Raw genomic sequence first — 11,499 nt, forward strand, 5'->3', positions numbered from 1 at the left:
CGGAGCGGCTGGGCCCGTGAGCCGTGGCCACTGAGCCTGCGCTTCCGGAGCCTGCGCTCCGCAACGGGAGAGGCCACAGCAGTGAGAGGCCCGCGTACCACAAAAGACAAAACAAAACAACAAAAAAACAAAGTAAAAAAAACAAACAGTGCAATCCAAAAATGGGCAGAAGACCTAAATAGACATTTCTCCAAAGAGCACATACAGATGGCCAAGAAGCACGTGAAAAGCTGCTCAACATCACTCATTATTAGAGAAATGCAAATCAAAAGTACAGTGAGGGGCTTCCCTGGTGGCGCAGTGGCCGAGAGTCCGCCTGCTGATGCAGGGGACACGGGTTCGTGCCCCAGTGCGGGAAGATCCCACATGCCACGGAGCGGCTGGGCCCGTGAGCCGTGGCCACTGAGCCTGCGCTTCCGGAGCCTGCGCTCCGCAACGGGAGAGGCCACAGCAGTGAGAGGCCCGCGTACCACAAAAGGCAAAACAAAACAACAAAAAAACAAAGTACAGTGAGGTATCACCTCACACCAGTTAGAATGGGCATCATCAGAAAATCTACAAACAACAAATGCTGGAGAGGGTGTGGAGAAAAGGGAACCCTCTTGCACTGTCGGTGGGAATGTAAATTGATACAGTCACTATGGAGAACAGTATGCAGGTCCCTTAAAAAACTAAAATTAGAATTACATATGACCCAGCAATCCCACTAGTGAGCATATACCCTGAGAAAACCATAATTCAAAAAGACACATGCACCCCGGTGTTCATTGCTGCGCTATTTACAGTAGCTGGGTCATGGAAGCAACCTAAATGCCCGTCGACAGACGAATCGATTAAGAAGATGTGGTACATATATACAATGGAATATTACTCAGCCATCAAAAGGAATGAAATTGGATCATTTGTAGAGACGTGGATGGATCTAGAGACTGTCATACAGAGTGAAGTAAATCAGAAAGAGAAAAACAAATATCGCATATTAACACATATATGTGGAACCTAGAAAAATGGTACAGATGAACCGGTTTGCAGGGCAGAAACAGAGACACAGACATAGAGCACAAACGTATGGGCACCAAGCGGGGGAAAGCGGCAGGCGGTGGTGGTGGTGGTGTGATGAATTGGGAGACTGGGATTGACATGTATACACTGATGTGTATAAAATGGATGACTAATAAGAACTTGCTGTATAAAAATAAATAAATAAAATAAAATTTAAAAAAAAAAACACAACAAACTGAGTTATTTGTAGTGAGGTGGGTGTACCTAGAGTCTGTCATACAGAGTGAAGTAAGTCAGAAAGAGAAAAACAAATACCGTATGCCAACCCATATATATGGAATCTAAAAATAAAAAATGGTTCTGAAGAACTTAGGGGCAGGTCAGGAATAAAGACGCAGATGTAGAGAATTGACTTGAGGACACGGGGAGGGGGAAGGGTAAGCTGGGACGAAGTGAGAGAGTGGCATGGGCATATATACGCTACCAAATGTAAAACAGATAGCTAGTGGGAAGCAGCCATATAGATTATCTCTTAAGATCTGCTCTAGGTCTTCATTCTGAGTCTTACCATGAAATAAAACCAAGTCTAGTTTTACGTTTTCAACTAGTACCCTTGACCATGTTTGGAGTATATCTGAATAACTTATTTCCAACCTGAGGCTTCTGTAGAATATATTGGTCAAATGCGATTCTGGTTCTGAGCAGTGCCCTTACTACATAAAAAAGAACCTAAAATCAGTCTAAGTAGGTAGAAAGAGATAAGGTGAATGTTCCTGCAAAAGACAGATGAGAAAATTTAAGGCATATACACCTGGCTCTCGGGCAGTACCTCGGGCAAGTTCAGTGAGAGTGATGATGCCTTCATCCCCAGGCTCTGGGGAGGAAAGGGCACCGGAGGCTCTGGAAGGGCCCTCCCCCAAAAACAGTACTCTCAAAACCCAGAACCCGGGGACTTCCCTGGTGGCGCAGTGGTTAAGAATCCGCCTGCCAGTGCAGGGGACACGGGTTCGAGGCCTGGTCCGGGAAGATCCCACGTGCCGTGGAGCAACTAGGCCCATGCGCCACAACTACTGAAGCCTGTGCGCCTAGAGCCCACGCTCCGCAAGAGAAGCCACTGCAGTGAGAAGCCCGCACCCTGGAACAAAGAGTAGCTCCCGCTCGCCGCAACTAGAGAAAGCCCGCGCACAGCAACGAAGACCCAACGCAGACAAAAATAAATAAATAAAACAAATAAATTTTTTTAAAAAAGCTATCATGTTTGAAAAGCTACAGCATCCCTTAGAAATGGAATAGTAACATCTTGTGTAAGTCTTTGAAAAGGCTTAGACTGGGATTGAGAGAAATGTATCCTTCTGTCTCCCTTTGCCTGGAGTTGTCATTCTCCAGTGCTTTTCACTTATAGTATAAGCTGGCTTTCTAAATGACTGCTGTGTTGCTGCATATACACTGTGTATCTGTCCAGCAGTGAGAGATCAACAAATCTCTGGTGATTCTGGGAAAATGATAACGAATTGCATGTTATTCTTTAAAAAAATAGCCAACTCTGACAAGTTTATTTTAGTTCTACTTTTGAATGATAACTAATAAGTGTCATTATCTTACACTCATTCTTATTATGAAGACCCTAGCTACCTAGAGTCCGGCCACACCCTGACCCTGGACCTGGTCTAGCGGCCCACCTCTCAGATGCCTTGCAGAGAGTAGATGCTCAATAAATGTTTTTAGAATGAATGAAATTAAAAGTAGATCATTCAGGATGTTGCTGGGGGGAGAAGCCAGTGAAGGTGTGTAGGTTTTATCATGTTGGTTTAGCTGACCTGGAGCTGAAGGAGCAAACTGGAGGTTAACCGTAAAGAAATATCTCATGCTAGGAGGATATAGCATGTCATTCCAGCCAGTAAAATGGCTCTGAAAAAGAAAAGACAAAAGAAAAACAACGAACAAAAAAAACATGGCAGTAACATTATGAAAGCCCGGAGAATTGTTTCAAGCCAGTATATTTTATTTTTATTTATTTATTTGTCTTTATTGAATCATAGTTGATTTACAATGCTGTATTAGTTTCAGGTGTACAGCAACATGATTCAGTTATACATATATAAAACTGAATATATTCATATATATGTGTATGTGTGTGTGTATATATATATATGTATATATTCTTTTTCAGATTCTTTCCCCATATAGGTTATTGCAAACTATTGAGTATAGTTCCCTGTGCTATACAGTAGGTCCTTGTTGGTTATCTATTTTATATATATAATAATGTGTATTTTTGTTTTGTTTTGTTTTGTTTTTTTTGCGGTCCGCGGGCCTCTCGCTGTCGTGGCCTCTCCCGTTGCGGAGCACAGGCTCCGGACGCGCAGGCTCGGCGGCCGTGGCTCACGGGCCCGGCCGCTCCGCGGCACGTGGGATCTTCCCGGACCGGGGCGCGGACCCGTGTCCCCTGCATCGGCAGGCGGACTCTCAACCACTGCGCCACCAGGGAAGCCCTGTAATAGTGTGTATATGTTACTCCCAAATTCCTAATTTATTCCTCCCCCCATCTTTGCCCTTCGGTAACTGTAAGTTTGTTTTCTATGTCTGTGAGTCTGTTTCCGTTTTGTAAATAAGTTCATTTGTATCATTTTTTTAGATTCCACATGTAAGTTGATATAATATTTGTCTTTCTCTGTCTGACTTACTTCACTTAGTATGATAATCTCTAGGTCTATCCATGTTGCTGCAAATGGCATTATTTCATTCTTTTTTATGGCTGAGTAGTATTCCGTAAACAAAACAAAAAGACAGCCTACCGAATGGGAGAAAATATTTGCAAATGATGCAACCGACAGTGGATTAATCTCTAAAGTACACAAACAGCTGCTCACACAGCTCAATATCAAAAAAACAAATAACCCAATCAAACAATGGGCAGAAGATCTAAATAGACATTTCTCCAAAGAAGACATACAGATGGCCAACAGGCACATGAAAAGATGCTCAGCATTGCTAATTATTAGAGAAATGCAAATCAAAACTACAGTGAGGTATCACCTCGCACCAGTCAGAATGGCCATCTTGAAAAAAATCTACAAACAATAAATGCTGGAGGGGGTGTGGAGAAAAGGGAACCCTCCTGCACTGTTGGTGGGAATGTACTGTAAATTGGTGCAGCCACTATGGAGAACAGTATGGAGGTTCCTTAAAAAACTAAAAATATAGCTAACATTTGATCCAGCAATCCAACTACTGGCCATATACCCAGAGGAAACATGCACCCCAATGTTCATTGCAGCACTGTTTACAATAACCGAGGCATGGAAGCAACCTAAATGTCCATCAACAGATGAATGGATAAAGAAGATGTGGGGGGTGTGTGTGTGTATATATATATATGTGTGTGTGCATATATATATGTGTGTGTGTGTATATATTATATATATATAAGTAAAACGGAATAGTATTCATCCGTAAAAAGAATGAAATAATGCCATTTGCAGCAACATGGATGATGTATATATATATATATATATATATATATATATATATATATATATACACACACACACACATACACAATCAAGCCAGTATAATTTAAATGATGGTCATTTGGATGTACTTAATGGTAAACTAATTTGAAACAGAAGAGCTAGAAACTCGAAAAAGTTAAGAAATGGCCTTTGAGAAACCTCAGATTCTCTGATGCCTGAACTGGACTCTTGAGCAGAAGCCCTCCACCTAGGTTTCCTTTTTGCCTCTGATCTTTGCAAAACATTTCTCGATGGCCAGTTCTTACATTTCTTACCCTTGAACTGGTACGAATATTGCCTTTACCAAAGAGGGCAATTTCAGTCTAACAGCATTTTCTAGTGGGACGGCCAGTTTTCTGTTCTGATTGGTTCAACGAATTGAGACAAATGTCCTGATAAGGATCGATATTTACAAGGCAGTCGTCTGTTGGGGAGTCAAATTCCATTAGTGGCGTGGGCTGTGGCCTCAGGTTGCTGTTGCCGAAATTTGCAGAACCGGATGGATCTGGTCGAGTTCTGCCCAGTAGATCGCTGTGGTGGTCTGCCCCCCTTTCGCAGCCTTTGGAGTAACTGGTGCAGAAGAAGTTGCCTGGCTAGGTCCTGCATATGGCCATCCACATCCCATTACGTTCAGTGGATGAAGTGGAATTGATTGCATCTGGCAACGGCAAGAAGAGGAATAGATTGTCTGAATGAGCACATGCTGAAGCTGTGGGGTCACTGATCTCTGTGCTCCTCAATTCTAAATTAGAATTAGGCTCTTCTTTAGTGGAACCCTGGTTTGGGGGCTGCCAGGACAAAGGTAGCCAGTGTGAGCTGGACTTTTTGCGTGTACAGTCCAGGGGCCAATGGAGAAAATTTCCAGATTCCCTGAAACAACTGCCAACACTAAAGAGTTTTGAATAAAGCAGTCATTTATTTATTTGAAGGAATAATGCCAGGGTTTTTATACCACGTCAATGAAATCATAACTTGCTGTTAGAAACTTTTAAAAGCTTTAGGCTTTTTTGTTTGTTTGTTTTCCTGGTGGATTGCATTTTGTGTTGGCTCATTGTTGGGAAGTCTTGTCTAATGTAACAGTTGATTTTATACTTCTTCCCTACCAGCACTTGCATAGAAATCAGAGATAACAAGCATTCCAGACAGAAGAATATTCATTCAATTAAATGGAACAGGGTTTTGAGACCGCTAGAGAGGTTTGGGAGGAGTGTTAGTGATCAAACCCAGGAAAGTCTGTGGTTCCACTGTTGTTGGACTTCCCAAGAGCCGAGCAAACAGGCAAATTGGGCTGTTAGCCGCCTCACGGTGAGACAGCAGGCTCCCCTCGTGCCCAGCACTTCCCCGCCGTCCCTGAGAACGGGATCTATTTCCTTAGCCGGTTTGGTCAGCCATGTTTATATGTCACGTAAAAAACCCCACTGCTGCATCTTCAGCTTTGCGTCTTCTCGTCAACATCACTGACTTTACAGAGATAAAGAATATAATCACATGATTGTGTAAGGCAGTGCAGTTGGTCCACTAGCCCCACCCCTACCCCTGCCTTTCTAGGAATCCCTTTCCCAGTACCCTAGCCAGGGGCTATCCCGCGTTTTAGATATGGGCCACTCACTGCCTTCTAAAGCAGTGGGCTCTGTGGTTGGAAAGCTCACACAACTGGAAATTCTTTCTTAGTTTGAGCTAAAATTGTTTCCCTAATAACATCTACCCACAGGGCTAGTCCTAACCTCTTGGTCCACAAAGCAGGTCCCAAATCTCTTCCGTGTGACAACCCTTCGGGTATCTGAATGCACCTCTCAGACCCTCCCTCAGCCTCCCTTTTCCATAGACTAAACTTTCCCCCTTCTCTTAAAGGGCATTTATAAATGTTGTGGTAACCGTCCCTTTTAAGAGATTCCAATGCCCCTGCTGAGATGGGGCCTCCAGGTGGCACACTCTGTTTCAGATGTGGTCTGTCTCATACAATGTCCTGTTATTGTACAACCAACTGTTGCCTTCCACATTCGGGGCATCATGCTTACCTAAATAATCACCTGAGCTGACATTGGTTCTTTTGGCTGCCAGATCCCTCAAATTTACTTAGGGGTCAACTAAAATCTTTGTGTTTTTAGCCCATGAATTACAGCTAAGTCAGGTGGTCTTTCTCATTTTGCAATTTCACACTTGGTTTGTAGAATATAATTGCAGTTTTCATCTACCTCTGTTAAAATTCATCTCATTGGCTTCAGGCCAGTTTTGCTCACAGTTTAGTGTCACCTGCAGTTTTGATATGCAGACCTTCTGTATGTTTGTCCTTAAGTTATTGATTGAATGACATGTTTCTGAAAGCATTTGTTCCGACCAGAGGGCTCAGTAAAACGTGAGCCATTATTATTATGATTATTCACACACAGACGCACACGTACGTGCACAGACGCTGCTCCCCTCGCCTTCACCATGAAGCCTTTCCCAACGCCTCACACAGAGAACTCCTCCCTGACACCTCTTCACTGGAAGGAACTCGACTTTTTGTGCTTTCTGGATCCTGGGGACTGGTACACAATAGCACAAGTTAGTAGAACCAAATGCAGGGAATCCATCAAAGGGACTTCACCTCTTTGTGCCTGTCTCCTCATCTGTCCAACAAGTATGATGCTAATCCCTGCCTCTTTAGTTTGTGGTACAGAAAGTCCAAGAGTGGGAACTAAGTGCCCGACAGACTGTAATCAGTTGGTAAATCTTGATATTATTCGTATTCATAATATGATAATTCACGCATAGAGACTTCAGAAACTAATGATAATATCTCATATTAGCCAGTTATAACGGACTAGGCACTGGAGATAGGTGAACGAGACAAGGCTTGGGGCAACATACTAGATACTTGAAATAACAGCCAGCTCTGTGTTCGATGAGTATGGGAGGCATTTGAGATCAGTAGAGTCTGGAATTCAGACTGCGTTCCGCCCCTCAGAACGTGGGGCACCCACCCCGTTTCTGTAAGTTGGGCAAAGCAGGGCTGCCCACAAGTTCTTTTGGCTTTGCTCAAGTCCTAGTCCTGGAGGATATGCTTGGAAAATAATCACTGGTGGAAAAGGGCCTTTTCTGATTTCTCTGGGTTTGACTAGGGAGTCTTCAGATCACAGGAGTGTAAGCATCTGCCCCATTGTCAGAAATTGTGTCGAATGCTCTACTGCTTGTGAAATACTGAAAAATAAAACGGCATTGCTTGCTTGGTCCTTTCTCCACAAAACACATTAGTCAGCCTCACGAAGGGGAGACACATCTAGTGTCGTGGAAAGAGTGTGCACCGTGGACCCGACCCCCAGCGATCGCTTACGGCCAGTGTGCGGTCCTTCAGACCAATATCGTGTGTGCGCGCGTGTGTGTGTGTGCGTGCGTGCGTGCGTGTGTGTGTGTGTGTGTGTGTAATTTGGGGGGTTAGTGGAGCAGTGATGCTTGTGTTGAGTACAGGCGCTCAGCCCTGGAGCCTGTTGCCAAGGAAGAGGATTAGTACAGGTGGATCAGGGTGTGTGCGTGTTCTTATCTTGGGAGTAGCAAGAACATAAAAACAGATTAATATCTTTCAAGTGTGAGTGAAAAGAATAACAATGAAAAATCTGCTGTGAGCTTCGTGCACGTTCCAGGTCTAACTCATTTTGAGAAGTGGAAGAGTTTGCACCCAGGTTCTTTGCTGAAGACAGTCTTTCAGGAAATTATCTTCCTTTCAGCTGCCCCCTCCCTATCTTAATCAAATGCATCGGTGGGGTGGTGCCGCGCGGAGCCAGCCTGCTGCTTCATGAAATCTCAGGTTCTCAAATACGGAGACTCAGTTGTCATTGAAAATGTGACGGTGTACGTATCAATAGCTTCGTGTGGATTGGCCGGCGGGGCAGCGCACTCCGACAGTAACTCAAGATCAACCCGTTCTACCGCCCAATAAATACAGCAGACCTGGGGGAGAAGGTACACTTTGGAGAAGCGATTCATCCATCCAGGTGTCTGAAACACCTTTGAATAAACCCAGAGGCCCACCTCTAAAAGCCAGTGATGGAAAGGGACGGATAACGAGGCCTCTCATTGATCGAGGCGTGCTCCATGGTTGCCGAAGAGACAGCATGCCTATCCCAGGCTGGGGCTTACTGCCCTTTGGTTGACAGTTTTTCCACGGACGGGCTGTGGGGGATGGTTCAGGTGATAACTTCGAGCGATGAGCGGCGGCAGATGAAGCTTCGCTCACTCACCCGCCGCTCCCCTCCTGCTGGGCGGCCCGGTTCCTAACAGGCCGCAGACCAGTAGCGGTCTGCGGGCCAGGGGTTGGGGACCGCGGTTTTAAACGATGGGACTAATATTGGAGAAGACCAGCCTTACTGCGGAAAAACTATATAAAATTTAAAAGAAATCATTGAGTATTTTAAAGACACAGAGTATCTGGAAATTCAGCTTTAAACTGCTGTCGCGTCGAGTTACGTAGGGCCAGTTTTGATGAATACGTTAAGTAGCGTTTGTCACGAACGTTATCAACTGCGTACAAATGCGCAACTCGAAAACACTTGGAAATAGTCTATCTCTTAAGTAGGTTAAGCATCCCCTCTAAATCTTGTATGAATTTTTAATGTACTTATAGCCTCTTTTTAAATAGCGCCAGGTAGAATAATCCGTGTCAGGGCTCCTCTGAACCGTACTTACAAATTCTGCTGCAGCAGTGCCGCTGTGAATGAATCTGTGAAGTACCTCGTTGCATTACAGCTCTGCATACATCAAAGACTCTTTCTGAACTGGATAATTATAGAAGGGGAAAAAAACATGTTTTAGTGCTACCTGAGAGTTATTAATATTACCTTTGAAATGACTAATTATGTTACCCATAAAGACTGGGAAAAAGTATTATGTAACTGGCTCATTAAAAAGGCCTTTCATAAACTTTGATCCCCTCCACCCCACCCTCCAAGCTCTCCTTCATTTCCATCATTACACTGATTTTTAGGTTTAACGTTTATATACCAAAATGTTTGATGAATCCAGCACAGGCTGGCACCCTCCTGCTTCACAAACTTTGTCATCTCTCTGAGGCTGGGATGTTGAGCACGTGATTTAATTATCCTCACTCTTCAGGTAAAGCACAGTGGCCCCGAGGCCTAAGACTCAAGCGAGATTTGAACAGCACCTCTTTTCAAAGGGAGCGTTTGAAAGAACTGAGAAGGTGCCCCCGCTGATAGCAGAGGGTGGGTGCCAGAGGGGCTCTTCCAACGTTAAGACTTGAACTCACAGACACACTGTGTCAGTAGCGCGGCTGCAATCTTGTCACTAACTGTTAGGCTACATCAAGAGAAATGACTGTCGGAGCGTCCAGAGCGAGGGTGGTGATGGTGCTTCCCTCCCCTGAGCTGGCAGATCACGCCTGAAACAGGATAGCACGAGTTAGAGGAGCCCCAGGCAATGCGGACTCCCACCTGGGAGCCCCTGAGTGAGATAGTTGACGGAACGCAGAACTCAAGCGTTAGAAGAAAAGTAGAAGGTTCTTGATCAGTGAATGAACAAGCCACCAATGTGTCCTCCTGGTGAAAAGACAGCACCAGGGGATATGGCTGCTGTCTCCCAACAGCTTCTCAGGCGAAAGAAGAGGTGATGAGTTCTGGGCGGCTTCAAAATACGATCCAGAGGTAGAAACTCCCGGGAGACAGGCTTTTAGCTCCCAGCCAGGAAGAATAGTGCCATCAGTCTGTCTCAACACGGGACAGGCTGCTTTGAGCGGTAGTGAGCTCACCGTCACTGGCAATGTGCAATTGGATGTGGGATGGCCCCTTGTCTCGCAGATAGGCTTCAAGCACCAGTGTGGAGCAGGGGAATGGACCGAATGTTCCTCTGAAAAAAAGTAGGCCAATTAAGTCAGTAAGTATTTATAAAGGGCCTACCGTGTTTAGTGCCAAGAAGGTGTTTCATTTTTCAAAGTGCCCGCAAATAAAGTTGCTTTGTTTTTCCTCATCAGGAGATGACCCATCCCTGGCCTACTCCTCTCACTGCCATGCATACTTCTGGAAACTCTGAGCAGAGCACATTTTCCATCCCAGGACAGGTCAGTTATCTTCCTTGCTCCATCTTCCTTGATCTGATGTCAGTTATACCAATCTTCCTGTTGGATTCTTAAAAACAGAAATGGCCTTGGTGTTCTAAGCGCCATAAAATGTAGACTCTCTCTCGTGTCCCTTGGGATGTTAATACAAATAGCATTTTATTGAAAGAGCATCTTTAAGAGACTGTCCACCAGACGCTGGCATGTGAATCCTAATGCCTAGAGCACCGCCACTGGCCGAGCTACTGTGCCCAGAGCTCGTGGACTGGAAAGAGGAGTGAACTCATCCCTTAAGAAAGACCCAGTAGATGGTGGAACAACATCCAAGATTGTTTCTAATGAGAAAACCCTGTACTCTTCAGTCTAATGGATCAGTTTTCACTTTTGTGTATCACTTGTAGTCCTCGTTCACAAGCAGGCAGATCTTCACACACCAACACACCATATTGACAGAACTTTTTCTCCTACAGTTCTAGTCAAATGTTTCATATAATTTTTTTCCTCACTTGCTCTCAGTAAGAATTTTTTCTCACCATCAGTTTTTAAAATGCCTGAGTAGACATGGATATTCTAATAACACACTTTAAAAGAGAAAAAATAATGCCTTCCTTCTTCTCTTCCTTCTTTCCATCCAATTAACCATCCATCCACCCATCCATCCACCCATCCATCCACCCATCCATCCACCAACCCATCCATCCATCCATCCATCTACCAATCCATCCACCCATTCATCCACCCATTCATCCACCCATCCATTCATCCCCCCATCCGTCCACCCATCCATCCACCCATCCATCCACCCGCGTCCACCCATCCATCCATCCACCCATCCATCCACCCATCCATCCACCCATTCATCCACCCATCCATCCACCCACATCCACCCATCCATCCACCCATCCACCCACCCATCCATCCACCCATCCATCCACC

General features: G+C 44.8%; 1 protein-coding gene across 2 annotated transcripts in view; it reads left to right on the forward strand.

Annotated features, from left to right (window-relative positions):
* AFF2 (ALF transcription elongation factor 2) overlaps positions 1 to 11,499 on the forward strand; it is a 496,057-nt gene that overhangs the window by 329,495 nt on the left and 155,063 nt on the right. The window contains exon 5 of one of the 2 annotated variants that reach the window (XM_024117055.2): positions 10,480 to 10,566. The exons of the other annotated variant lie outside the window; for it this stretch is intronic. Coding sequence (XP_023972823.1) covers positions 10,480 to 10,566 — 87 coding nt within the window. The remainder of the gene's footprint in view (positions 1 to 10,479; positions 10,567 to 11,499) is intronic. 2 annotated transcript variants of the gene reach the window in all.

This window comes from Physeter macrocephalus, chromosome 21 (genome assembly GCF_002837175.3).
Source record: "Physeter macrocephalus isolate SW-GA chromosome 21, ASM283717v5, whole genome shotgun sequence".
Lineage (NCBI taxonomy): Eukaryota > Metazoa > Chordata > Mammalia > Artiodactyla > Physeteridae > Physeter > Physeter macrocephalus.